The sequence below is a fragment of the Talpa occidentalis genome, unplaced genomic scaffold, assembly GCF_014898055.3.
Source record: "Talpa occidentalis isolate TD23 unplaced genomic scaffold, MPIMG_talOcc4v2.1 talOcc4.12, whole genome shotgun sequence".
NCBI lineage: Eukaryota > Metazoa > Chordata > Mammalia > Eulipotyphla > Talpidae > Talpa > Talpa occidentalis.
The window spans coordinates 9530091-9557261 of record NW_023601212.1 but is presented as its reverse complement, the minus strand read 5'-3'; the positions used below and the strand labels follow the sequence as shown (position 1 = coordinate 9557261).

General features: G+C 50.4%; 3 protein-coding genes across 13 annotated transcripts in view; 1 reads left to right on the top strand and 2 right to left on the bottom strand.

Moving 5' to 3' along the window:
* Positions 1–1887: 1887 nt before the first annotated feature.
* On the bottom strand, positions 1888–7094 carry HSD11B1L (hydroxysteroid 11-beta dehydrogenase 1 like). Of its 9 annotated transcripts, none has more exons than XR_005124150.2 (11): positions 6899–7094; positions 5932–6041; positions 5302–5462; positions 4699–4784; positions 4473–4627; positions 3795–3906; positions 3305–3396; positions 2966–3059; positions 2676–2841; positions 2225–2580; positions 1888–2138 (listed from the first exon to the last, which is right to left on the bottom strand). XR_005124150.2 is itself a non-coding variant. In XM_037505153.1 (11 exons), the coding sequence occupies exons 5-11, from the start codon at positions 4769–4771 to the stop codon at positions 2385–2387; spliced, it is 888 nt and encodes a 295-aa protein (XP_037361050.1). In that variant the 5' UTR covers positions 4772–4784; positions 5302–5462; positions 5932–6041; positions 6165–6255; positions 6553–6722; the 3' UTR covers positions 1888–2384. The 9 variants fall into 9 exon arrangements, 8 of the variants coding, with proteins under 8 accessions (XP_037361050.1, XP_037361052.1, XP_037361048.1 ...); XM_037505153.1 differs by lacking the exon at positions 6899–7094 and adding exons at positions 6165–6255; positions 6553–6722 and having other exon boundaries at positions 1888–2580; XM_037505155.1 differs by lacking the exon at positions 6899–7094 and adding exons at positions 6165–6192; positions 6553–6722 and having other exon boundaries at positions 1888–2580.
* MICOS13 (mitochondrial contact site and cristae organizing system subunit 13) lies at positions 6799–9036 on the top strand. Its single transcript, XM_037505160.2, has 4 exons — positions 6799–7361; positions 8013–8190; positions 8330–8390; positions 8773–9036. Exons 1-4 carry the CDS (start codon positions 7336–7338, stop codon positions 8868–8870), a joined length of 363 nt encoding a protein of 120 aa, XP_037361057.1. The 5' UTR covers positions 6799–7335; the 3' UTR covers positions 8871–9036.
* A 1953-nt stretch (positions 9037–10989) lies between these two features.
* The window catches only part of SAFB (scaffold attachment factor B), a 39557-nt gene continuing 23375 nt past the window's right edge, over positions 10990–27171 (bottom strand). The window contains exons 3-18 of one of the 3 annotated variants that reach the window (XM_037505150.2): positions 26760–26787; positions 25305–25815; positions 24833–24882; positions 23842–23936; positions 21978–22127; positions 21819–21901; positions 21351–21490; positions 21069–21157; positions 19344–19450; positions 16443–16733; positions 15240–15377; positions 14659–14701; positions 12342–12460; positions 12006–12112; positions 11721–11787; positions 10990–11490 (exon numbers count right to left, since the gene is read on the bottom strand). In XM_037505150.2, the coding sequence (XP_037361047.1) occupies positions 11361–11490; positions 11721–11787; positions 12006–12112; positions 12342–12460; positions 14659–14701; positions 15240–15377; positions 16443–16733; positions 19344–19450; positions 21069–21157; positions 21351–21490; positions 21819–21901; positions 21978–22127; positions 23842–23936; positions 24833–24882; positions 25305–25815; positions 26760–26787 (2148 nt within the window). In that variant the 3' untranslated portion in view covers positions 10990–11360. The remainder of the gene's footprint in view (positions 11491–11720; positions 11788–12005; positions 12113–12341; positions 12461–14658; positions 14702–15239; positions 15378–16442; positions 16734–19343; positions 19451–21068; positions 21158–21350; positions 21491–21818; positions 21902–21977; positions 22128–23841; positions 23937–24832; positions 24883–25304; positions 25816–26759; positions 26788–27171) is intronic. The other 2 variants (XM_037505148.2, XM_037505149.2) reach the window with 2 other exon arrangements.

The following is a 27171-nucleotide window of genomic DNA, read 5'->3' as shown; positions in this document are numbered from 1 at the left end:
CATGGCTGCGGACAGGGGCAGAAGGGACGATGAGTTCCGCCCGGTCCCCGCGGCTCAGAACCCCGCGCCCCGGCTTCCCCGAGCCCCCTCCCTGCCCCCAGCCATCCCTCCGACTCCCTCCCTGCCCCCAGCCATCCCTCCGAGTCGCAGCAACATCCCGGGAGAAGGATGGCAGTAGATATTACACACGCGGAGATCACTAACCTGCTGCTGTGGAATGGCCGCCGCTGCGGAGAGGCCGGCGCCGCGCGGAACTCTGGGATATCTACCCTCCGCGGCAGGTGAGGCCCAGAGAGGCAGGAATGACGCGCGCCCTCTGGCGGCTGGAGGCGTCCCTGCGGCCTCCTGAGCATGCGCGAAAGGTTCCTGTGCCTGCGCGTCTATCAGCCTTGGTGGGCAGGGCTGTGGCTCTGCCCTTCCCTGGGTGTTGACAACTTGAATCCTACCTCTGCTGCTTGCTGGCTACAAATCCCACCTTGGTTGCTAACTGGCTGCCTCTACGCCAGTTGCCTCCCAGTACCTAAGTAAATATTTATAGGATAGGAACAATAATAGTCCCCATCCCAACTGAACAAGATATAATGGTATCCTGCGCAAAATAAAACTTCCATAAATGGAAGGAGAGACTGTCTTCACAAAACCCGTGTTACAGTAATATTGCTATAATTGCTATTGTTCTATTTTATTATTACTGTTGTTAATCTCTTACTGTAACTACCTCATCAATTGAACTGTATTATAGATATGTATGCTTTGGAAAAACCTGCATGTATAGAGTTCAGTACTATCTGCAGTTTCAGACATCTACTGGGGGTCTTGAAACTTGTCCCCGCAGGTGAGAGGGGAACTAATGTATTGGTTTCACTACATGTAGGCCAAGCTCTTGTGGCTAAGGTAGGTGCTGTGGTATAATGCCCCCTGGAAACATTTGATATATTTTAGTGTAATTTTAGGTTGTGTAGGGATGGGTGGCCTGGTAGGAAAAAAAAGACTTTCTGGTTTTCATCTTTCAAACCTGTTTATCTCCAAGAGACTGTCTCCACTTGGGGCTGGTCTGTTTGAGGTTATCCCTTCTAACACGTGCTCATTTTAGAGCCTTGGACAGCCAATAGTAGCTAACGTTTCACCAGATTATATTTGTTCTACAGTTATCTTTACATCAAATTTTTATTTATGCAAATAGCACTGGTTAGGGAACATGTTAATTTTCAATTAATTAATGCAAATATAGTCCATACCCAAGAGAAACATGAATTAGAAGAATGCCAGCTTCTGCCACGGTCTACCACTGTCAGTTCCCTTATCTGTGAAATGTGAACAAAGGTAGCACCAACTTCTGTTTGTGAAGATGCCATGAGGTCATGTACATCAAGTGCTTATGACTAATGCACTTTATCACTACTGGTGCATAAACTGTGTACTCTATGCTGCAAATAAAATTCACAATCCTTCCATCTGCCTTCCTGCCTCCAATTCTCTACCTGGGATTTGGAATTTTGGTTCAGTACACATATCCCTTTTCACTTGCCAGCTGCCAGCAAACTAGAAGGACCGAGCAATTTGAACAAGAGACATGCAGGAGAGGGCCTCCCCAGTGGCGCAGCAGTTGAACACTGGGTTGCGAAGCTGCCCGCAGCCTCTGCAGCGCTGGTTCGATCCCCGGTTGCTCCCAGGCCACCGGAGGAGGGTCCCACATGGCGCGCAGACCTCTCCTGCTGCCCTCTGCTCCCCTCAGCAGTGTACTTCGGTCCTTCTGCCTGCTCTGCTCCCTGCTCTGGCTCTGGTGAATTCTCTCACCCTCCCGTGCTTCTGACTGTACCCAGTGCTTGTATAAATAATTAAATAAATAAATATTCGCAAAAAAAAAAAAAAAAAGAGACATGCAGGAGAAAAGATTTTTATTATGAAAGGAAAGGTTAAGTCCAGCCCAAAACACATTCTTTGCCTTCTCCTCCTCAGATCCCCTCCCCCCATCAGGTGGACAGCTTTGAAAACAAATGAGAACTAATAAAGGACCCGGTGGTTCCAGGTGGGAGACAGAGAGGGCTCCAAGGGTGGCTCAGGGTAGTGTGACCTGTTGGATGTGGCGAGAGCCCTGGGACAAGTCATATTACCTCTGTGAGAATCAGTTTTCTCATCTGCAAAATGGAAGCAGCAATTATACATCAGTGATGGGCAGGATGAGGTAATGCCTTCCCAAGTCCCCAAACAGGTGGTTGCACACCCTGGGCGCTGATTGTCTCCAGGTGCTGGGAGGTCTTCTCATCTTCCTTTTCTGTATTGATGACTCCATCTTGGGCCATGGTCACCCTCTGAGAGGGTGCTCTGGGCCGGCTGGATGGAGGGTTCTCTTCTGGGAAGATGAAGGGTACCACCCCTGAGACTTAGGCAGCAGCGGTGGCCGTGCTGTTGAGCTCCTGGCGGATGAACCAGGCCCGTGGTTGAGGCAACCAGCTTCGGAGAAGGCAGAGCAGGTGAAAACGCCATGGGTAGAAGACTCTGGAGGCACGTGTGGCGCTGCCCCGGATCACAGCCAGGGCTGCCTTGGGCCCCGGAGCTGCCTTGGCCCTCGTGATGCCCCTGGGGATGGGAGGGTTAGGTGGAGGCTGCAGCTGGGTGGCTTCCTACAGCTCCACCACCACCACCACCCAGCCCGCTCCGGTCCTGGGCCTCACCGGAATCGCTCAGTGGCTGAAGCATGATCCTGGAGGCCCAGGACGCACATGGTGATGGCCACATTCACGTCCTGCACGTCCAGTTCCCGCCTCAGGGAGCTGAAGAAGCCGTCCAGCGCGAACTTGGCCGCGGAGTAGGGGCTGGAGAAGGACGTGGGCACCCGGCCTGTGTACAGAGGGCGACAGCTGAGCAATGAGACGTTGCTGCTCCCCCTCCCGAAAGTCTTCTGTCCCCTCCATATTTGCTGTCAACGAGCTAGTGGCCTCCCGACTCCCCTGCGTGCACGCACCTAGGAGCGAGGACACCACCACCAGGGAGCCCTTGCTGTCTGTCAGGCTGGGCAGGGCCAATGAAGTCAGTTGCACGTAACTCAGGAAGTTCACCTGGAGGGGGCGACCGCGAGTCAACCAAAGACGAAGGGGGCGGAGTCTACAGCGCGGGGCGGGGCCTCGGGGGCGGGGCCTCGGGGGCGGGGCCCGAGGGTTCCGGCGGAGTCGGGGACGGGGGCGCAGGGCCAGCCCGTCCAGGAATCATAGCCCAGACCCGGAGGAGGCGGGGCCGGGGCGGGGCCTGGGGAACGGGCTGCTCGCGCAGGGGGGGCCACGGCCGCGGCGGGGGAGGGGGGCACCTGCATTAACCAGCGCGTTGCCTGGGCGTTGCGGGTCCGCGGGCCCGCCGGCGCGGCGCCGAGGTGGTTCAGCACCAGGTAATCCAGCCCTCCTGGCCCGGAGAATCCAGTCAGCCCGGAGCTGGTGCTTGAGGCTCCGCCCCCAGGTCCGGATGCGGCTCCGCCTCCGACCCACGCCCTCGAACTGGGGGAGCCCGGACAGGAGACCGACCCAAAAAGCGCCGCCCGAGCTGGCGCGCGGCAGAGGTGCAAAACGCCCGGCCCCACTCTTTGGGTCTTGCCAGGCTTTGTGCCTCCCTGACCCAGTGAGCTCTGCTCTGGCGTTCCACCCTGGATGCGACAAGCTCCATCCCTAGCCTCGTCCCGGACCCCGGCAATCTCCGCCCTCAGCTATTTGTCATGACCTCACCGCCACCCCGATTCCTGCTCTGGCCCTAAGCCAAGACATAGGCCTAGACCGAGGTCCCGGACTCTGAGCCCCGCCCCTCACCCAGTTTGTCCAGCGCAAACTGCACCACGTGCTCGGGCACCTCGGGGGAGGCCATGTCCGCAGCGATGTAGAAGACCTTGGGAGCGCCCAGCTTCCGGCAGTTCCCTACCACCTGGGGGGGCCAGAGCTGCCCGTGGGCCCCTCCACCCCCACTGGCCCCCCTCCACCTACCAGCCCCACGGGAGCCCCAGCCGAAAGCCCCCTCCCCTACTCGTGAGCTCCCAGTTCCCAGTCGACATCATTCGCAAAACTTTACCACCGGGGCTGCAAACTGGCAGCCCACGGGCCAGAATAAGCGACGGCTTATTTGCTCAGTGACCAACATTTAAAATGTAGGTTTCAAATAAATCTCAATATTTCTGGCCAGTACATTTCCTTGGCGCAAGACTGGGGTGTTGCTGAGAAGTGTCCTACAGGCAAGCATGGCAGTATTCCCATTTTCTGAGGAACGCCGCCTGCTTGACCGTAATTGCTCTACTGTCTTTACTGCACCAACCCAGCACCCAAACTCATAAATACTTTCACTGTCTCTGTTTTGCAAGCAAGGAGACTAACACTCAGACAGGTTAAGTAATTAGCTCAAGATCACACAGGAAGCCTGAATCCTTGCAGTATTCAAAACCCAGGCGCCCTTTTCCTTTCTATTCCTGCCCCCACCATTAACCTGGGGCGGCTCACCTTCTGTAGGAGAGCCTCTCTTTGGGCCGTGAGGACGAGGTGGGAACCCAGGCGTGCGTAATGATATGCCAGCTCCTCTCCCACACCTGCACTGGCTCCTGTCAGCAGCACACGCGCTCCCTGGAGGCTGGCTGGCAGTGAGCAGGAGTGGTCAGCTTGGGAGACAGATAAGACAGCGGGCCCCAGTTCCTCCACCCCCCACTGCTACACTCTGCCAGGCACTAACCTGGGTCGAACTTGTCATCCCAGTAATATGCGAAAAATAGGGCTCCCAGCCCTGTGAGGAGCAGTACCTTCATGGCCCTCCCTGGTCTGCAGAGAGAGAGAAGTTGGCTGGCACAGGCCTGGCCCAGAGCCACACCTGCAACTACACCTCTGTTCAGGAAGCATGGGATAATGCACTGGCTCGGCCCTCACACCTCTTGTCCACCTCCGCTGCCACCCTCAGGTCTAAGTCATCACATAGTTCACTTGAACCAAGGCACCAATTTCCTGCCACCTTCAGGGGTTTCTTCATGGAGCAGTAGCAGCAGCAAGTGAACCACATCTTGGTCTCCCCTGCTGAAAATCCTCCCCATTTGTTTTATCTTGTTTTGTTTTAGGAACAAAAGCCAGACTCTAATGGCCGAAAAGGCCCTGCAAGGACCAGCCCCTCTGGTTCATTCTGCTTTGCTACACTGGCCTTTTCCTGGCTTTGAGTCAGAAGTACCCTGTCATGATACTGGCTCAGGGCCTTTGCATTGACTAGTCCTTCTGCCCAAATGCACTTCACAAATAAAACCCAGTGGCTTACTCTCTCATCTTTCTCAGATCTCAGTGCAAACATTACCTTCTCCAAGGGCCTTCTTTTCTGGTCTCTCCCTTCCTGGGAGCACTTCCCTTCCTGGTCTCTCTCCCTTTTATCTCTCAAGCTTTCATCTCCTTCTCAGCACTGGTCGCCACCAGGAATCTCGTTGATGATCTGTTACATGCTCACTGTCTCTGGCAGCTCTAGGAGGGCAGGAAGGAAAAGGAAATGTGCCTCTATTTTGTCCACCCTTGGGTCTTCAGGGCCCAAAATTGTGCTAGGCACACAGTAAGTACTCAGTAGATACTAGATTCACACAGAGTGAAATGAGAATGAGGGAGTCAAGAGCTAGGGGAACCCAGAAAACAGACTCTGTCAGCAGATACCCGGGAGGAGTTAGACACTTGGGGGTGGGTTGGAAAGAGAATTGGTGCTTTGGGTTAAGATGTAATTTCAGCTGTAGAAGCAGATTTATTTGTTTCATGGAGAAGGTGAAAGAAAGAAAGAAGTTGGATTCTTAAGGCTCAGGGGTCAAGGTTCTCTCCCAAAAAGGGCACAGGCCCATCACATCTTGGGATTTCCATCCTCTGCACTCAGCGAGACAAAGAGGAAAGAGGTACTTCCAAGACCCAGGAGCCTTGGAAGAGGTGGGGTTGGGGAGTCCCCAGATACCAATCTCTAGATCCAGCCTTCGGTCCTGCAAGTTCCAGTTGTCTCCTCTCTGACTTCTCCTGACTCAACAGTGCTTTCTCCATCCCACGACTCCATGCAGCCAAATGAAACTTTATAAAAACAAAACACAAAACAAACTTACCCAGCCTTTCCTGCTACAAACCCTTCCAGGGCTCATCACTGCTCCCAGATGGAGACCAACCTCCTCACCTAGCCCACAAAGCCCTGCCTACCTGTCCATCTTCATCTTCCACGAATCGGCTGTCAGAAAAGTGGACACTGCACACATGCTCCGGGCAGGGTATCCACTAATACCTCTCCCTACTTCCAGGGAAAGCCCATGAAGCCCAGGGCTCAGCCATCTCCCCCCCTACGCAATGACCACAGCAGCTCCGCAGGGTTGGCTGGCTTGCTATCTCAGTGGATGTGTTTGTGTGTGTGTGGTGTGTGTGTGTGTGTGTGTGTGGGTGGGTGGGTGGAGGAATGGAGCAACTGTGCAGCGACGGGGGAGGAACAGGGCTAACCAAATTCTCGCAGAACTCACTGGACCCCTGACGGTTTCCCGTCTGAACAAAGAGGGCTTGCAACCCGCCCGCTGCGCGCCCCCAAGCGCGCACTTACCCACACGACCCAGTTTCTCCCGCCGCCCGTCCGGCGGGGCAGGGACCCCAGAGCGCGAGCTAGTCGTGGACCCCTACGGTGTGCCCCGCGGCCGCCTCGGAACCCGGAGGGTCGGAGTCCCGTTGCTCCGAGCCCAGCCTCCTCAAGGGGAGGCGCCAGACCGCCCAGCAGGGGCGTCCGAAGGTTGCCAGGCAACGGTCTTCCGTGTGGCTGGCCCCGCCCCCTCGATGAAGGCCCGGAACGCCAAGCCTGATGGCGCCAGCAAGGGTCGGCGGTGGGCGGGTGTCGGCCTCCCTCCCGCCCCCACACCACCTTCGCGTTGCCGTGACAACAGATTTCTAGGTACCTTCTTCCTCAGTCCGAGCTCTTAGTCCCTCCGCGGGCGCCGATAGATGCCTCCGGCTCCAACATCTTTTTGGGTCTCTTCAGCCTCACTCCAGACCCCCGATTCCCTTTCTCATGCTACCCGGGCGGTGCCGCGCCGAACTACATTTCCCAGAAGTCTTGGCGGCAGAACGAAACTTCCGGTCCCTCACCGGGCTGTGCCGACTACATTTCCCAGACAACTTTGCAGCGGCGGGACCGTGAAAATTACACTTCCCGGAGTCCTTTCGCGGTGGGACCACAGTCTGTCTTAGGCGTCTCGAAGCTTTAAGGAGACGCTGACTCCCGGAGGCCTTTGCCGCTGACAGGAGAGACTACACTTCCCAGAGGTCTCTGCGGCGCTGGAGCGGAAGCGACGGACGACTCGAGTGTCCTTGCGCGCGTCGCCGAGCGAAGACGATGTCCCGAGTGTGGTCGCTGATGAGGTGCGTGGGGCCGCCCGGCGGGCCCGGAGTCCCCGAGAAAGCCCTCGCCTGTGGGCACACCCCTCCGGCGCCTCCCGGCCTGCTCTCGGGGCCCTCGGTGCCAGCCCCGCTTGGCCCAGCTGCAGACTCCGGGCTCCTGTCCGCTTCCCAGCGAGCTCGTGCTTCCCGATTCTGTGCCCGAGACCTCCGAGCCTCAGTTGCCTCCTCCGTAAAGCGGGAGCGCCGCACCCGTCTGTTGGGAGGTTCATGCGCGGCCAGAGCCGCGTGTGAAGTACAGAAAGCACCCCGGGACACTTGCAGAAGCCCCGGGGATTGTTCGCGAAGCTTCCCTCGCGGAGCAAGACATTGGGTCAGGAGGCTTCAGTCCGCCCTCGCCCCTGCTGCCTGCAGGACGACGAGTGATCCGCTGTCGCTGTCTCTCCCGGCCACCGGTTAAATGGGCTGAGTAGCCCTGCTGTGCACCCTGTGTATCTTGGGGGTCAGGTGTATCTGTGGGCTCCCAGGGTGCTTACCTTATCACCTTTCTGGCTTCAGATGTGTCACTTTTTGAACGGTGTTCCTTACCCACCTGGTCTGACTGCTCCCTCGGTGAGCCTAGACCCCCAAGGTGGCGGGCAGTGTCTGTTAGGCTGTTTCCTTCTCTGGCTGCAGGTTCCTCATCAAAGGCAGCGTGGCTGGGGGCGCAGTCTACCTGGTGTATGACCAGCAGCTGCTGGGTACCGGTGATAAAAGCCAGGCCGCCCTCCAGAAGGCTGAGGAGGTGGTCCCCCCAGCTGTGTACCAGTTCAGCCAGTATGTGTGTGAGCAGACGGGGCTGAAGATACCCCAGGTACCTCGGAGTGGGAATGACACTAAGGCTTGGTAGGGGGATGAGCCTTCCCCGGTGTCCTGCAGTCCTGCCTCTGGCGGGGGCTGGGCGTTGGGTCCTTTTCCCTTCACCAGTCCCCTTTTTTTCCCTCTTTTCTCAGCTCCCAGCCCTTCCAGAGCTTCCAGAGCTTAACTTTCACTTCCGAGATAACTGGAATTCAGGTAAGCCCAGGGTCCCTCTGCTTGAGGGTGGTCCTCAGTACCCTTGTCCAGCATCCCCTCTTCCCCCTCCTTTCCCAGGCTGTGCCTTTCCATTGCTCCCCCTTCCCGCCGTGTGTGCCCCCCTCCACATACCCGAAAGAAAAGGGGCAGATTTCAGGGAGGTGGGAGCAAGATGGCGCCTCTCTTGAGGGTATTGGCCCACGTCAGAGCTCAGCATATGACCTCAGACAAGACCCTGCCCCTCCTCTGCCTCCATTTCCTTTGGAGAATTGACTGAGCTGGAGGGGTGTCTTTGAGCCTTGCAGAGCTAAGGCTTCCCCAGGGGGTGGACTAACTCCCTTGGCTGAAGCCTCAATGGGTACTGGGTCCTCTCTGCCCACAGGCATCATTACAGTGATGTCTGCCCTGTCGGTGGCCCCTGCCAAGGTCTGCGCATACACCAAGGAGGGCTGGCAGTACCTGAAGGAGCGAGTCAAGTAACCTGAATGTTAGAGGTGGCTGCCTGCCTCCGTTGGGGAATGGCAGGTATGCAATGAACCAGAAGACTCCAGACTGGGACCCTACTCCAAGGGCAGCTCCCGGCCCTGCTGGCCCAATAAAGGACTTTGGAAACGTCTTCTCCCATGTGCTGGTCCTGGGGGGCATAGGTGAACCCAGTTGGCACCCAGAATTGAAGGGACCTGGACCACAGACCATGGTTCACCCCTTTGCTGTTTAGGCCCCACTGGGGACGTCCACCTGGAAAGAGATGAGAGCAGACCATAGGCTCTGGTGCTCCATAGACACTTTGAATTGTGCGTATCCCCCCCCCACCCATGGGAGACCCTTGGCCCAGCAAGCACACAGAAAGGAAAGCCAGTCTCTGTGGGTGGTGAGGAGCTGTCCTAGGGCACAGGCTCTGCCCTCCTGGCCCCCTTCATCTCCATCCAGACAGTCTCATCCTGCAGCTGAATGAACTTGGCCATGGAGTTAATCCCCCATCAGCTCTTAACCTCCTGTGTGTACGCTGGGGCTCTCTGGGTGGAGCACAAGGTGTCAGCAGGGCTGGGTCTTTCTAGAGGCTCCGGGGTGGGGGATGGGGAGAAAACCCATTTCCTGCCTTTTCCAGCTTCTAGAGGCTGTTGGATTCCTTGGCCTGGGGGCCCTTCATCTTCAAAGTCAGCTTGGACGGCCTCAGTGGTCTTCCAGACATCATCTTACATTTAAAGGTCCTAAATCCCCTCTGCAAAGTTCTTTTTGCTATGTGAGGTGCCACATACACAGGTTCCAGGAACTAGGATGAGGACATCTCTGACCCTGTGGAGAGCTGTTTATTTGGATGACCACCAAGTGTAAAGGCCTAGTTAAGTGTCTTCCCCTGGCTGTGGGCACTGGGAATACAGGGCCCTTGCTGCCAAGGTCTAACCCCGTTTGGACGTATCAAAGATGGATCCCGGAGAGGGGAGGTGACCATCCGTTTCCACAAAGCCAAGATGCAGGCCTCCCTCTGACTACTCTTGTGTCAATGAAGACCTTGGGCACCACAGTCTCCTGTGCATGCTACCTTGTCCTGGTGCTTTAAAGGCCCTGAGGAGTCCTGCATTGAGGCCTACCTCCCCCGTGCAGCACGCTGTTCCTCGGACAGCCGGCACCCCTGTCCTTGGAAGGCTGTTCTGGCTGTGGAAAGCTACGCTTTGTTGGACTGGGGCAAGGGGTGGTGCCAGTGCAGCCTAAGGGGTGGTGAGAAGGAATGGTGAATTCAGCAGAACTGGAGGTCACCCTGTGTGCTCTGAGGAGCCCCAGATACTGGCAGGGATGTGCTGGGCCCAGGGCCCACACTCTGCTCCCCTGCCCTGGGTCTGCCCACCCCAAGCCATGTGGGCGAGTGGTATCCGGGCTCCTCCCTATGTATCTGAGGGCCAGGGCAGCTTTCATGACGTCTAAGAGCAAAGTAACACACCCAAGCAGTCGAGACATGTTTCCCCCAACTTACTTGGACCCAGAAATGAGGTCCTGATGAACTAGAACCTGGAGTAGCTGCAGAGACTGCACATCTTTGTGAACAGAGGCGGGGAGTAAGGAGGGGACATAGTCTCACGACAGCATTCCTCACCTGTGCAAGCTCAGACACAGCCTACTAGCCCCATCAGGCTGGTGAGCATGTGGTGGCCAAGAACTGAAGGAACTTGCCCCTGGTAGGCTAAGGAAGCAGAGCCGGAAGCAGGGTGCCTTTAACTCCCACGCCAGTCTTCTGGGTCTGAGGCCCCAGGGTCAGCTGGCTGAGACCTTGGGGTTATCTCGGCTGTTGGTATCTGGAAGAAGAGCCACATGGTGGGCAAGGCAGCACCTTGTCCCCGAACACAGCTGCCTTGAACCCTCCCGCAGAGGAGGAACCCGCCCCTCCCGTCCTTGCAAGCAGCCCTGGGGTCCTCCTGGGCACACACTGCAGTCTGCATCCTGGCTTAGCCTCTAGGGTGCAGTCCACTTAGGAGATCCCGAGAAGTTCCATTCAGAGAGACGGGAAGGAGGGTGGGCTTGGGGTAGGGAACAGTTTCAGTGTGGGAAGATGATTAGGTTCTGGAGCGGGATGGCAGCGCCACAACAGGCATGTACTCAATGCCACTGAGCTGGGTGCTTGAAAATGCCAACTTCATGTTCTCTAAGTGTCACCCCCACAACATACCTTTGGAAATCCCAACAGTCCCTTAAAAGCTGCACTCTGCCCTCCTCCTGGCCCCGAGGGAGGAGCTGGGCTAAGCAGTACGAAGTATGATTTCATTTTACTTGAGATACAAGTAAAGAGGACACTTGAAAGGGTATGTGAACAGAAACACATTTATTACAAAAAACCAAAAAAAAAAACAAAACAATTCACATTGTATTGAGCTACAATATGGCAGCAGATAAAAAAAAATTATTTTACACAGTTTAAGATAATTCCTAACAGAACAGAGTTTTGTTGCCACGTGACATACACAGAATCCCGAGCACTTAGTAGCGGCGAGTGAAGCGGGCATCGTTGGGTCTGCTCCCCCGGTTCTGACCTCCAAAGCCGCCTTGCATCCTACCCCGCGGGATCACATGGCCCCGGGAGGCGCCGCCAGGGGCGAAGCTGCCGCGCCTGAGAGCAGAGGCAAAGTCTTGTTGCCGGAGCCCCACCCCTGGCCCACTCCACAAGGCAGCCTGCAGGGGGGCGGGCAGACCGTGCCAGGGGGCGCCTCCCCCCTAGGCCCCAGGGAGGGGAAGCAGTGACAGCTGGGAGACTGGGTGGTTTCTACATCTTCCCCAAGGTCAACATGCAAAGGCAACACAAAACACAAAGAAGTGAGGCACCACTGACACATGCCTTACCCAGACATCCCGCCCCGGTTCATCATGTGACCCGGTCCTGAGTGACCAGACATACTTCTTTCGCCACCTAGAGGACAAGAGACACTTTTTCAAAAACGCCTCTTGCGCCAAGCCACGCTGCCCCGAGTCACCAGGCCAACCCAGAACCTACAGGTCTCTGGCAGATGCTTAAGCAGTCTCACACCCGCCCAGCAAAGAGCTGTGCGGGGACAGAAGAGTGAGCCTAGAGAGGCTGGGGTCAGTGCGGGGGCAGAGAGCAGGCGCTTATCCAAGACAAGTCCTCACCTTGCCACCGCTTGTGGTCCCGGTCTATCATGCCTCCGTCAGCAGCGCCCTGCCACGCACGGTCATCCTCTATTCTCCGGCTATGGTCCCCCCAGTCACGTCTGCCCCTTGGAAAAACATGCTTTCTGATTTGGACCGCCCCAGCTTTGCCGTTCAGAACAAGGGCAGTGGGTGGCCGCTAGGTGGACTCAACAGTGCATGGCCCCAGCCCCCACCCCGTGAGACAGTGAGGGCCATGGGGTTGGTGCTCATCTGTTTCCCGGGGCCCTCTCCAGCACAATGGATCCTGTCAGTTGACTAGGTGTGAGGTCCACAGATACTGGGGTTCGGACAAACCTGGGTGGCGGCGGCAGCCCCCGGCCCTCACTCATTCTCTTGTCAGAGCCGTATCCACCCCACCCGTCTCGGGAGTCCCGACCGTGGCGCTCTGGTCCTCCATGGCGTTCAGGGTAATGCTGAGTGAGAAAGAGCCAGAATGAAAAGGCTTCACTATCACCCCTGGACCCTAAGGTCAAGGGCAATAAATCAAAGCAGGCCAGAGGTAGTGCTAGTAGGCACTGTGCAGATTTTCTTGTGCCACACAGACCATCTCAGCTCCCGTGACACACCACATCCCCAAATTCTGACTAGGGCCTTGGTGAGGAAAAGGTCCTCAACAGAGTAGAGGAATGGCAAAAGTACTGCTGGGCTGACAGTGCCCCTGACCAGAAGGCCAAGAGCTGGGCACTGATGGATTCACAGGGTCCTTCACCAAGAAAGGACGGATGATGTTACGCCAGGTCCCACAACAGCCCCACAGAACTATGGGAGCAGAGCGGTCGCTAGGGCTACTTCAACACAAATTTTTCTGGGCCTGGCGCTTGCTCCCTCTCTGTCCTGGATGTGGGGCACCCGCTGCATGGACTAAAAGTGTGGGGCCCATACTAAACACTATCTGTAGGGAGGACAACAGATGAACCTGCACTTCAGGAAAGACAGTTTTACCTAAAAGCCCACTTTTTCCTTTCCTCCACCCAAAGCCCCTGTTCCTGCTGCTTGGAAGAATCTTCCAATCCGACTTCTAGAGAGCTAGAAGATGCAAGAGGTGATGGTGTCTTTGGCTCCACAGCCCACACACTCAACTGGGAGCCACGGTGGCTTTTGCCCATACTCCAGGTGAAGACCTAGAGGAGTCCTGGTAATGCACCCCCTGGCACTGTGCGCACACTCATCTGTTCATTAGAACGGGACTCTTCTGAGGAAGGCAGTGTACTCCCACACGGTGTCCACAGCAGGGAGGCCCAACTGCTCGTCACCAGTATACACTATCCCCAGCTTTCCCAGGCCTCTCATTCCCAAGCATGTGCTGACACCAACCCTCAACTGAAAAAAAGGGGGTCAATTCTGTATGATGTTCCTTCAAGGAACAAAATCATGAGCAAAAAGTGTCCACAGTAGCAAGTGCTGCCACATGGAAGAAGAGCTTTTAAATGGGAATCCAGAAATGACACTTCTATAAACAATCTTTGAGGAAGAGGGGCTTTTTAAAGAAAATTATAACTATGGATTTAGATAAATTCATTTATTTTTGGAAAAAGGCAAACATTTAAGAAAGAATGATCTTTTGCTAAGATCCTTCTATCTTAAGACACAAAAGAGGATCTGATGCCAAACAGGGAAGTTTAACGTGGTAAGACCTAGTTCTTTAATGCTCATTTTCCAACTTTTCCTTAGTATCTTGCAAATTAACCAACTTATTTCCCACCTAACTAACCAGAGTAACAGGTCCTGTTACTAGTTTCCTCTTTCTGAGGCTTTTCCCCCCTACAGTCAGATGTCACCAGTTACCATTCAGGGTGGCACTGATGTCTTATGACTGGGCATGTGAGGGAATAAAAACCCTCCAGTCTTGGAAGAGCACCATATAATAATGGCATTAAAGTTGGTAGCAATGCTTAACGGCTATGCACAGGCAGACACTAAACCATCACCCTTCTCCCCTGGACCACTGGGCAGGAGTAACAGCTGGAGAGCAGACTGAGCAGGAGGCAGGGATCTGATTCTGAAGCCTGGACATTTAATCACTATGCTAAACTCCACCAAATATGAATCAGACTAGTTCAAGATTTAGTTTCATATCACCAGGACTTTTCTTTATAGACGAAACCTGTTAGCAAAATATTAGACAGAAAACAAGGAGATCTTGGAGCTTATTTTTCTAATGTGTTAATCTGGCCCTAAGAGCAAGTATGAACCAAAGACTTGAGCTTGTGGCTCAGCAGGGCGGGCTGACCCAGCAACACCACAGCTCACCACTGCTCCAAGGGCACAGGGAGTCCACAGCATGCATGTGTTACATGCCGTTGGTTGGTGAGTAACAAGGTCCTTTCCAATAGAGGCTGCCAGACTCACCAAGGCTTCCTGGCACGGCAGTACCATGACCTTACCTATTAAGGAACATGAAACCTCTGGACCAAGGCCCCAAAGGTTTCAGAATAACTGTCTGGATTTCTAATCTAGCACAAATCATTAAAATTTTCATGCCACAAATATTAACAGTGTCACACATCTTCCCTTCCCCACTGTCCTAATTCCCATGTTGGGAGGCATGCAGAAGGGAAGAGAATCAAGTCTGTGGGGACAACAGTGGCTACGACGATAGCTTCAGGCTTACCTGTCCTTCTCTTTCTCCCATCATCGACCTTGAACCTTCTCTCCTGAAAGACATATTTTAAGTGAAACCACAAGGAAAGGAAGGATAAGCCTCATTGAAGGATAAGAGTTCCTAATGGAAGACAACAATTCCCAAATCAAAGCCAGGTAATTCTCATGTGCCTCTGATGGTTTCAGTGCACTTGCAGAATCTAGAAAAGCCAATCCCAGTGCTTCAAGAGTGAAGCAGGACAGGGTCTCCCTGGTGGCGCAAAGGGTTAAAGTCATAGCACTACCACAAGCCATCACCAGCCACTGCAGCACGAGTTCGATGCCCGGCCAGGGAGCAACCCACATGGGGCAGCAGACCTCTCTTGACTCGCCCACTGCTCCCCTCAGCAGTGTATTTCAGTAGATAGGCCTGCTCTGGTCCCCACTCTGTCTCTGGTGAATCCTCTCACCTCCTGCACCTCTGGCCTACACCCCAGTTCTTGCATGCATGCAAAAATAAAATAACTTCTTAAAAAAAAAGAAAAGAAAAGGAGTGAAGCAGGACAAAGAAAACTTCCATCAAATTGGCAGGTTGAACTGGGCCTTGCTGACCTGTCAACCGAGTGGTCAGGATAGCGGCCACGGTCCCTGTGGTCAAAGTCGTGGAAGCGATCCTGGCGGTTGAAGTCAGAATGATAGCGCTCATCCAGGGCAGCCCGCTTGGCTTCTGGCCAGTAGGCATCATCTCGCCTGCAAGGGTATGTAACAAAGGAATTAAGTATATTTTCCTCCTTCAAATAGATGACCCTTGCGGGAGCTGGTGCACCACTGTCACTGGCCTGTATCACTTCATAGGAGACTTGATATTATCAGCAAGTATTCTTTGCTACACCAGCAGCAAGGGTCAGAGGGGTGACATGGTACCTGACTCTTTATTTTGTCCAACACACAGGCCTGCAAACAAAAAAGCGTGGGTTTCTCTGACAGGAGATGACCAGTGCAGTGGGTGAGCAGGTAGGTATGTATATGCCTCTGGGAGTCTTACTTGCCACCACAGGGTCAGCTTCAACTATCAGAGCAGTGAGGCTAACTTTTTGACCCAGCACACACACAGGACTGATACTAGGTGGGGAGGACTTTCAGAAGCACAGGAAACTTTCTCAAAATATTTATGAATATGAATACAGTATCAGTATTTCGTAGAAAGGCAAAATGGTCCTAAAACAGCTTACAGGCTCTTTACAGAAGTCTCATATATTAATTACATAGGCCCCCCTTTATTTATGCAGTAGGAAGAAAACAAAAACAAAACTCAATTTTCTCCAAGTTGCACCATATACAGGATCAACAATGGGATTACTGCCACAAACTCTTGACAGCAAACCTGTTTTCCACCCGTGGCTAGCCTTTCTGTATTCATGCCTCTCAGCATGATGGAGGCATTACAACCAATCTTTATCATTTGAATAAGCCAACACAAATTACTATAATGACTAGAAAGCCCGGAAGGTACTCGGGAGATGATTGGGATCTCTGCCCACCCCCGCACTCCTGTATCATATCCTACTCTGGGTGCCTGAACTGCATCCGCAGGGAGTCTATGCTGGAACTTGCACCTAATGATCTCTATCTCTCTCTCTCCTGTGATTGCAACCCATCTCAGGTTCCCGGATTACAGGGTATCCAACTGGGCTATGATGTGTACTCATACTTTCTTTTAATTACAGGTCTCCTGTTAACACCATTTGGGGGGATCATAAGGCAATCTGCAATGCCACAGGCCAACCAAGGAGCTGCTGGGAGCAGCTGGCTCACCGGCCATCCACATCGTAGGGCCTCCGCACAGCAGGCCGCCGCTCCTGCTCATAGCGTAGCTCCTGCTGGCGCCGCAGTTCCTCTCGCTCCCGGTGGATGCGCTCCTGCTCCCTCCGGCGCTCCTGCTCCACGTGCATACGCTCACGCTCCAGCCGCTCACGCTCCATGCGCTCTCGCTCCAGGCGGTGCCGGTGGAAGGCCAGTCTCTCTCGGGCAAACTCCAGTCGCTCCCGCTCTTCCCGTTCCCACTGAGCCTGCATGCGCTGCTCCCGCTCACTGCGCTCACGAACCCTGCAAAGGAAGAGCAGCGGCTGCAGAAAGCACCACCTTGCAGGTACCATCCAGCCAGGTGAGGGTGCACTTCATGGACGTGGAACAGCTTCCATCCAGGGGATGTAGCCCAGTTCCTGCACAGGCCAGTTTCTACTGGGGGATGGAAGTGCAGCCTGTCACTGCTATGAAAGCCCATCAAGCACCCCGAATCTCCAGTTTACCTCTACTGCCATCTTCATTCCTGATTAAGTCAGAGCCAGGTGTCTCCATGAGGTCAAGTCTAATATGAAGTAAGACCTTTTTTCTTTTTAAAGATTTATTTTTATTTATGCATTCAAGAATTGGGGTATAGGCCAGGAGTGTGGGAAGTGAGAGGATTCACCAGAAACAGAGTGGGGAGCAAAACAGGCCGATCTACTGAAATACACTGCTGAGGGGAGCAGCAGGCAAGACAGGAGAGGTCTGCTGCACCACGTGGGTAGCTCCCTAGCTGGGGATCAAACTCAGGCCTTAGTGGCTGGTGATAGGTCATAGTGCTGAGACTTTAACCCCTGCACCATCAGGAATGCCCCTGAACTAAGATATTTTTAAGTTCAGTATCTGATGACATGCAATAACCCATTTGAAGGAAACAACAACATATTTTCATAGCAGGTTTGTCTCAGAGCTTTTACTCCCTAAACTGTGACCTTCGGGAATGTGAATGAGGGCTAGCACACTACTAATGAAACCTTTTGAGGTTTTTAAATTCAGATGAATCTGACAATAAGCAAGGGCCTGTAGCAGCTGAGTAGTGAAGAGCCAGTCTTGAAGCCACACAGGAACTCTGCCAGGCCCAAAAACATCGCCAGCTTTTTTTTTTAAGATTTATTTATTTATACGTACATACAAGAACTGGGGTACAGGCCAGAGTTATGGGGGGTGAGAGGATTCACCAGAGACAGAGTGGGTAACTGAACAGGCAGATCAACTGAAATACACTGCTGAGGGGAGCAGCGGGAGAGTCAGGAGAGGTCTGCTGCCCCATGTGGTTTGCTCCCTGGCCAGCTTGGGGATCGAACTCATGCAGCAGAGGCTATGGATAGCTTCATAGGCTGAGTCTTAACCCCTTGCACCACCAGGGAGGCCCGCCAGCTCTTCTTGTGACAGCAACAATGACCATATTTCAGTATATTTCCTGGTAATCTCTCTATGTGACAGACAACACAGCTGCCAGGTTGTCTCTCTTCCATCTTTTGCTGTACATTTACAGATAGATCTGTACCATTATGCCTTATGTGTCTGTGACTTGTCAAAAATGACTTCAAATTCCTTGGTTCATGCAATAGAACCCTGCCTCTGAGATCTCCTATATCTACAGCACATATTTGGGAAGGCTCCCCTAGTGGGGAGAGGCCGTGCTTTATTTAACCAGTACTCAAGAGGCAAACCTTTTGGTGGCCTTCAAATGTTCAAAGACAGAAATATAACATATCAGACAGAAATGTTCACAAAAACGGACACCCACACCCCCATTTTCTTGTGCAAATTTCTCTTGCCCAGTTGGGAAATGTGCATTTCTGGGCTTGGGGACACTAAGACATAGAAGTGCACGCTATGACAGTGCGTCCTGGGAGGCTGCCAGCCCCATTGTGTTCCCACTATCTCTCGACATTGTGCTTCAACGAGTCACCTGAAATTGACAGACAGCACCATGGTCATGCTGCTGTGTGTTCATCTGCACTTCCCTGATCACTGTCTTCTGTTTCTTTTCCAATTAGGTTGTTTTATTATTACTTTTATTTTAAATCGCTTCTATTTTCATCTATGCATGTCTCTTGACTTTCTCTATGGTCTTTCATCAGGCACAAATTCACTTTTGATTTAGTTAACTTTTCCCTTATGATTTTTAAGGCCTTCCAAACCCAAGATTCATAACTGCAAAGTTATTTGTTTCTATCTTTACATTCAGGTTTCAGTCTATGCTATTTTATCAATGACATGAGAAAGCCAAAATACTGTCCTAAGGAACCATCAAATGACCTGAAGTAATTTTTCGAAGAGTTCATCCTTTCATCACTAGTGGGAAATCTCACTTTTATCACATGACATTTCCACTGAGCTATTTGCCAGTTATTTCACTGATATGTGGCCGCTACCTTTTCCTTTTATAAAGAAAGTTCTGTATGGGGGAGGAGATTACAAAAATTAGTTCCCTTGGTCAACCCCTTTTTCTCACTCTTACTCAGCCAATTTTACTAACGGCTCTTTTTAAATTGAAACTAGTTTTCAAAATTGTTTTTGTTAGGAAATATAAATTAACTCTATCACTAAATACCATTTGTGTTTTTAAAATATTATAAAGATGTTTTTCTTGGCTTCTGGTGTAAGTTTGTTTTGTTAATTAGTGCTGCTGCATTAGGAAGGCATCCCATAGCCTTTAAGAAGAGATGGACCCAGGTGCAGGAGAAAAGCATTTGAGAAGAACCAGAGGATGAAATGACAGTACAAGTGGTTGGACTCAAAGTCTAAGGAACAAAGACGTTTTAACAACATTCCACCCACAGTGGACTTTGGGAGGCCAGGACATACTTAGAACCAGTACAGGGCAACATCCAGGCCACTGGATACTCCTGGCCCCTGACTCACCTCCGGGATTCTGAGTCTCTTGACTTCCGAGGTTCTTTAACTTTATCAAAGGACACAACGGACCGCTTCTCTCTGCTGGCTGATTTACGATCTTGGCTTTTGGAAACCTGGATCACCAAGGAACATTAATTTTAGTTAAGGCATTCACCGACAACAGGAAGAATCAGACAAGGCCAGTTCCAAACATAAAATGTAATGATTCAAACTGAAGAGGCACTTTTAATGAAAATAATTAGGTAAAGAGGTGCTCTGTACTCTTAGGAAACTCCATGTTTCACTTAACATAATTCAAAGCCACATACCTTATTATTTTAATGCTAATATATGATCCATCAACTACCTTCAATTTCAAGTGTCAAAATAGAAACGAGCATTTTCCCCAAAAACTTTTCATAAGATCAAGAACATACTTTTTATACTTTATCTTTTGCATCCAAAATAAATCCCTTAACCTTGTCCTTTCCCCCCCCCCCCATAATGGAACATGCAATTAGTGCCCAATCAAGAGTGGGTTATCTGAGGATTCCTTGTCTGACTGCGTTATCTTTATGAGATCTACCCACTGCAGCTGCCCTGGAGCCCACTCTCATTTTGCCATTTCCCAGTCACTTTTTACTAATATGAGGGTAAAAGGCTACATACAACATATTTTAATATTTGCAAAAACACAGGGAGACTGCAAGCTCCCACAACTGCAGCGTTGGCTTGCCACCAGTCCGCACCATTCAGCAGCTTAAATGGTTTCTCATCTGTGCAGCATGGGGTTAACACAGAAGGTCTGAGGCTAGTGTCTGGAAACTTGGCTTTCTGAATTTCACTAGGTGACAGTTACTTGGTAAGCGTGGTTCACTGAGCTGGGACCACTCAAACTATGGCTTATGTTGAACGCCCACTGTCCTGGGAGTTGGGAATTGTGGCCTGGCGAAGATATATATCTATGTGACCAGCACTGTAAAAACCCTGTTCCCGGTCCAAAACATCAACTACATGTTGCTGTGTTTTCACTGCTGTGTGAAACCTCCTGGGAGGGAGAAAACAAAAGGGAGCTTCCACAGGCTCCCCTCTAGCCTCTGCCTGTTCTCCTCCTACTGCATCACTATCGCCAATCTCAGCTGTGAGTATAATTACAGGCTGGGTCCAGTGGTCTTTTTTAGTGAATAACTGAAGTGGGTGGTCCTGGGGGAACCCTGTACTTCCTTATCTGTCGAGATGGCAGGCTGTCAAAGGCTGAACGTATGAACATCAACAACTGTCCATGACCCTAATAGCAGACAGAGAGAGAGATGGTAAGAATCTACAGTACTTTGCAGATTCCATGTTCTGTGGCATATGTGCAAGGGGACAGGGACAAGCTGCAGTACTGGCGTTGAGAAGGCTAGAAAAGCTAGTTGAGTCACACACAGAAAGTTGGGGAGCTGCTGAAATGTTCACGGCAGGTAGTGATAATGGACTGCTATGTGCTGATTTAGGCGAAAAAGTCAACTATTTCCATATCTGAATTATCAAAAAATACAAAAGCAACAATTCTCACTAGAACAAAGTATAAAGGGAAGTCTTTAAACTCTAATTTTTTTTTTTTTATGTTGAAGACATCTATAGGTTGAAAAGGCAGAGAACTTTTCTCGAATTGAGTTTCAAAATTCCCTAAAATACACACACATGCAGAAAAATAGACACACATGAAAAAAGTGTGTGAAATACTCTAGTTAGGAAATTAATACTCACTCTCTCTTTGGAACCCGAAGTTTTGACACTAACAACAGGCACACCTTTAGATTTATCCATGACTACAGTCCGCTCAGTTCCTCGACTTCCTACAGGAGAAAGGAGGAAATGTCAAGTAAGAAACAATAATCCCTCACACCAAAAATAAACAAACACACAAAAAAACCCACGCAGTATTTTTGGAAAATAACTCTATGTCTGTGTTGCCGAATGACGACAACCAAAAACCCCACATTGGCCAGGAACAGAACACAGGTGAAATCTCCATTAACTGCTGGCTACCTGATTTTGTGGTTCGGGATCTCTCTGAGGGGCCAGGCTTCTGATCATCTTGATCTTTATTTTTTTCTCCATTTCCATCTTCACCCTTTTTAGCATCATCTTTTCTATCAGCTTTATCCTCCTTCTTAAGGTTCGCAGATCTATAATACCCAGACACAGAAGTATTAGGTCACGTATTTAGGGAAACAAACCAGCCACACAGAAATCCTGCAAGGAGCACCAGTGACAACAGGTTGCCATCACCAAGACAAATAAAAAAAGGGAGACCCATCCTACTTTTCCCAAGGACCCATGGACTAGGGACCAGATAAAGGAAATTATCTCTAACGAACAGTGGTGAACGCATGCCATCAAATATGAAAAAATAAAGAGAGGGAGAGAAAGCCTTGGAGTCTGCTGTCCTGGCTGTGGGAAACGTGCAGGAGGGAAAGGATCAGCTAGGCCACCACCCTCTCGGGAGAACAGTACCTGTCACTGTTGCTGAACTTCTCTTTTTTCCCCTCACCCTCTCTTTTGTCAGAGGTCTTCTTCCCAGCAGGTTCATTTTTCGCCTGAAAAAGAAAATCACGGGAAATATTACCTCATTTTCTAAAATGGTCACATCCCTAGAGAAAAAAGGCCCCTTACTTTTTCCACTGAGATCATCTTCCCATGGAGTTCTGTTTTGTGAAGGTGATTAATGCATTTTGTAGCCTCTTCTGCTGTGGACATTGTAACAAAGCCGTAGCAGCGAGCTCCAGGACTCCGAGCATTTGTCACAACCTTAGCGCCCACAACCTCAAAGGAAAGCACACAAATACATTAGATACAAAACCCTAACACAGACCCTGAACACCCATCAGCTGAAACACCCGGGGCATTATAGCTCACACTGCTTTCCTCCAATCATGTCCTCCCTAGGATGAGAAGCAGTGGGGAAACACTGCCACTCAGGACCTTGCCCAATGGCAGTGAGGACTGGGGAATACTCCTAGAACATTCTCCACTGTGGCCACTCCTCTAGGTCCCTTTGGGGACCAGGGTGGCGGTGTGGAGGTGTTGAGAGGAAAGGAAATCAATGGTAGAGTTCTGCCAGCATGCCTTTAGCACTGTTTAGAACTTGTGAAGAGATGACTCTAAATAGTCACTCTATGGGCAGGAAAGCAGGATGATATAACTACCGCTAGAGATGAGAACAAAGCACCCATCATATCATTACAACAATATTAATATCCAACCATTTCAGATACTATAGGCACATCCTCCCATGCTACTTGTTCTCCCAACAACTCCAGCAAACTGAACTGAGGGCACCCTGTTATTGCAAAAGGTACAACAGCTCAAGGGGAATCCATAGGAGCCAGAGATGGAGCCCCTATTTATCCTCACTATGTCATGTGGAGTCTTAGACCCCAAAAAAGGTTTCAAAGGGATCTGGTCCCTGATTCAAGCCAGGTAAAGCCTACAATGCACCCAGACACTGAGCGTTCCAGGCCAACACTTCCCAGCTGGCAGCAACCATCTGCTCTAAGGGCCACAGGGGATTCAGGAAAAACCTCTCACTAGTGCCTACCATATACAGCTTAGATTATTTCTAGAACTATGTCACATGTCTAGTATTTCTCATGTTAGTTTTTGGACAACAATAACCAATGTAAATGCTGAATCCTTAGAATGAAGTCTGGCTGACTCCAACAGCTGACTGAGAGACAAGGAGCCCTGGATGCAGTAGCTTCTTTGGGAGACATGTCCAGGAAGCGTAGGAAGTGGAGGTAAGAAAGAGGGAAGTCAATGTAGGCACCTAACAAACAAGAGAATGCAAAGGCCCTTGGGTGGGAAGGTTGGCACACCCCATGTCACTGTCAGTTTCACAGGTGAGAAAGGAGGGAAGAGGCAGGTGCTGCAGAGAAGCGGTGTTAAGAGTTGCCCAGATATGAGTGAAAGTAGGTGGGCTGAGGGCCACAAGGTAGGGCATCAGTTTTGCTACAGCTGCATATACCATCTATGGAGGTAGCAGCTTTTGTCAAAAGGAAGCTCGGTTAGAGCAAGTGACACACCTCTTATCACCCAACTGTTCATGGGGGGAGCTGGTCTGACAGAAAGCCCCACCCATTACTCTTATCTACTGTCTCACTCATTCTTTTCTCTGACCACCAGTTTCATGAATGCTGACAGCAGCTCCCAGTCCTGTCCTGTTACAACCCCTGCAGCCCTTATTGAATTTACGTCCTGAGCCACGGGGATAGATTTAAGAAATCCCATGAAACCTAAATGGTAACTTGGGGGTTAGGGAAGGGTGAAAAATATGAGCAAATGTGGGTTCTGGGAGACTCCATAGGCCTCTCACCTCTCACTGGTGCAGAGGCAGACCCTCCATGAGCCATGTGCAAATGTAAGCCAAGAACAGAATGCTATCAAAGTGGTCATGGAAAAGAGACAATACTCTGTATAGAAAGGGTGTCCTATACTGACTTGAAAACATGTCCGTACCCAGAAAATCCCTGGTTCTTACCTTCCCATATTTGCTGAAGAGATTCTTTAAATCTGTAGCTCTGGTGGTAGAAGAAAGTCCACTAACCCAGAAATTTCTACCACAACTGCTACGACCTATTTCAAAAGAAAGTTCTGGTCAAAAACACAATTCTGACAAGATGCTGATTCATAAAGAGTAAAGGCATTCCAAGCTAAACTCCTTTGTCACTTCTCCCCAAATCCAAGAGCACCTAAAGCAGCCAGACAATGGGGCCTGTCAGTTGGCCTCACATAACCTCCTTGAATGGTTTCCATTTCATTTTGGAAAACAGGTGCAGACAAGTGTACCCCCCCACGCCCGCCCCACATCACATCCCATTCAAACTCAGTTCCATGATGTACAAGGACCAACAGGAATACTGGCAACTTTTCTTATAGAGAAAAGTCTGGGAGGTCTCCTCAGATAGTCGTCCAATGACATTCTACAACCAAGCAACGCAGCTTTGGAACATTAACAGTTGCCAACAGTGCAGAATCATGGTAGTTGCTACTTTGCTATAGCATAAACCTTTGCACCTATCCCCAATTTTACTTTTTAGAACACTGATTAAAAAGGATTCTGGATCAATGAAATTACTTCTCGATTAGTGATTTTAATAAAAGGTTATGGTGTTGATAAATCTAAAATACCAGATAACCCCAAGATATCTCAAACCAGAAAAACTGTTTCCATTTGCAAGTATCAGTGAAGCTCAGGCATCTGCAAATAAACAGTGAGTCAACTGAAGTGACAAATTAAACACTCCTAACAAAAGCAAGCATTTGAACCAACTATACATCAACTTGGCTTGCTCCAGGCTTGCTCCCTATGAGAATAGAACCTGCAGTGACAGCAGAGAAGTTGAGATAGGCTTCATGAAAGACTCAGGAAAATCTAGGCAAAAGGCACGGTATGTGATGAACCAACGATAGGTTCCAGTATACCTTGGCCAAACATTCTCCAACAGACCGGTATCACTGAGGGAACCTACCCTTTTCCTCTTTGGAGAGCCTTTTTGTATCCGAGTCATCTTCGACAGAACTAGAGACAAAAGATAATGTTACTCTAGGAGGAAGAAGCAGTGAGGAAACAAACTCAAAATTATAAAATACGTGCTGAGGTTGCATACCTACCCGAAATTTAGTTCTGAAAAAATGATACCCCAACAAACTGGTATTGGAAATCTGACCTAACCATAAGATTTCAGACCCATAGGAGTTAATTAATTCTGCTGGGCTAAAGGTAATTAGGAAGAATTAAGAAAACAACCATTATAGGTTGAGAAAAGAAAAAAGATTATGTAATCAGTTTAAAATAAACAAAGAGAAATAAAACATTCTTTAGAAGTAAACTACAATTTCATCAGTCTGGCTGGCCAATTGCAGAAAAAACAGCTTATGTGTGTCATTAAACGACCAATGAAAAGGAGATAGCGTCTGGTCTAAAACTGAGAAAAAACAAACCTCATTTTCTGATCAGCGCCCTCACTGGCTGAGGACTCTTTAGGAGCCGGAGGGACTTCACTACAAGCTTCAAAAGCAAACTTCTTCACGTCTTCTTTGCTATCTCTGGGTTCTGGGCTTGAGGCTTCCCGGGGCGCTTCCGAGACCTCCTCGCTAGAGGCTTCCGCGTGCTCTGAGGCTTTACTACTCTGCTCAACTGGCTTCTCTAGCCCTACAGGCTCACAGTCCGTCCTCTCGCCATCGCCTGTCTGCTCCACGGGCTCCCTTTTCACTACCGCTAACAGGGTGTCTGCCTTGCTCCACTGAGTTTGTGCTGTTGACTCGCTGGCCAAATCTAAATCACCCTCCTCCGGATGGGCGCTGTCAAAAAGGTCCTCTTCCTCCGCAAGCTTTCTGTCTGGCCCCACGCTACTTGTGTCCTGTGCAAATGGCTGCTCCAGCTCGAAACCTTCTTCTTTTACTGGCTCAGATTTACAAGTTTCCCCCAAAATGTCGAGTATTTTCTCATTTTCTACGGATTTAACAGGAATAGAATGGCACAAGGTTTAATTACCAGGGAAATAAAGCAATCACAAATGCGGAACTGGCACGGCTGCCACACTAACACCAAGAGAACTGCTAGCTACACAGAGATTGGAAAACCCGAGGGTACACAAAGTTACACTGGTTACACTACCTGCACTCCAACCGACTGCTAGAGCAAGCCTCTATGCTACATGGAAGAGAAAAGCATCCCAGAGATTTAACCCCCAAAACCTTCTGGCTGATTCTTGACAGTCTTCATTCTGTCGTCGCTTATATATGACTCTTCCAAATTTAGCTTCCAAAGTCCAAGTTGCTTAACTGAATGTATCACCATTCACTGAACAGCTCAATTTCCAAATTTCTTTGAATTTCTTTTAACAGAACAGTCCAACATGGAAACCAGAATCTCTTCCATCGGTGTTTTGAGATATTTGCAGTCCAGAAAGTGAATAGTATTTGTTTGGAATTCTCATGAAGAAACTTTTTCCTCTTCTGGAATCCAGTTACGTCTCAATGTTTTAACACATATCTCCCTACCTCTGCCTGCACTGCCTGAATTAAAAACCGTAACGTTAAGATACTGCCCAATATCACAAGATCTGTTCTGTGGGGTGCAGAGACAGTAGCTCTTGAGAGGCATGCAAACTCTTTCTATATAAGTTTAAGTGCCATTTACTTTGAAAAAGGCATGAGATCGTTTCATCTCATTTACTGTATTTTGTAAAATAATAGATTAGCCACTTTCACAGATCTGGTGATATGGCTGGGTTTCCAATCTCTATGATCCTGGTATGTTCTGGATCGTAAACCTTTAGAACAATGTATACTACAGTAAGGTAACTCTTTCAAATTAAAGAATTCAAATTAGAGAAAGTGGAAAAACTAGAATGGTTTCAAACCCCCGCTGGTAAGTTTTTCATTTAACAGTACCTGGCTCCAAGGATGGCTCTTCAATTTCCTGCAACAAAAAAATATAAATAAGATTGTGCCAGATGGACGAGACTTACAGATTACAAACAACTGAAAACTTTAATTGAAAGCGGAATTTAAAAACACAGACTAGGACACGGACAAATCCAACAGGTGGAGAACCAGCTTGTTCAGGGAGAGGCCTCAGGCTGCTGGCATCCATCTTAGCTCTCTTGGCCCCAACCCCCACGCCTCAGGCTACTCTGAAAGGGCCCAGCACCTGGCTTCACTTCCTGGAGCCTGGCAATGTCACATTCATGGTGATGGACTTATCACTTGTTGGTCGGAACTCAAAAAGGCAAGGAGAGCAGTTTTTCACTGTCCTACATTAGTGTCTAAGAGGATGATTGATACAGATCAGAAAACTAGTTTT

What these genes read in the sequence shown, in the direction of transcription:
- MICOS13 (XM_037505160.2), top strand. Translation starts at nt 7,336, where the DNA reads ATGTCCCGAGTGTGGTCGCTGATGAG. An exon ending in CGAGTGTGGTCGCTGATGAG is followed by an intron (nt 7,362 to 8,012) that starts GTGCGTGGGGCC and finishes CTCTGGCTGCAG; the next exon opens with GTTCCTCATCAAAGGCAGCG. An exon ending in CCGAGATAACTGGAATTCAG is followed by an intron (nt 8,391 to 8,772) that starts GTAAGCCCAGGG and finishes CTCTGCCCACAG; the next exon opens with GCATCATTACAGTGATGTCT.
- HSD11B1L (XM_037505151.2), bottom strand. Translation starts at nt 4,771, where the DNA reads ATGAAGGTACTGCTCCTCACAGGGCTGGGAGCCCTATTTTTCGCATAT. An exon ending in GTTTGCGCTGGACAAACTGG is followed by an intron (nt 3,397 to 3,794) that starts GTGAGGGGCGGG and finishes TCTCCGGGCCAG; the next exon opens with GAGGGCTGGATTACCTGGTG. An exon ending in TCAGCCACTGAGCGATTCCG is followed by an intron (nt 2,581 to 2,675) that starts GTGAGGCCCAGG and finishes TCCCATCCCCAG; the next exon opens with GGGCATCACGAGGGCCAAGG.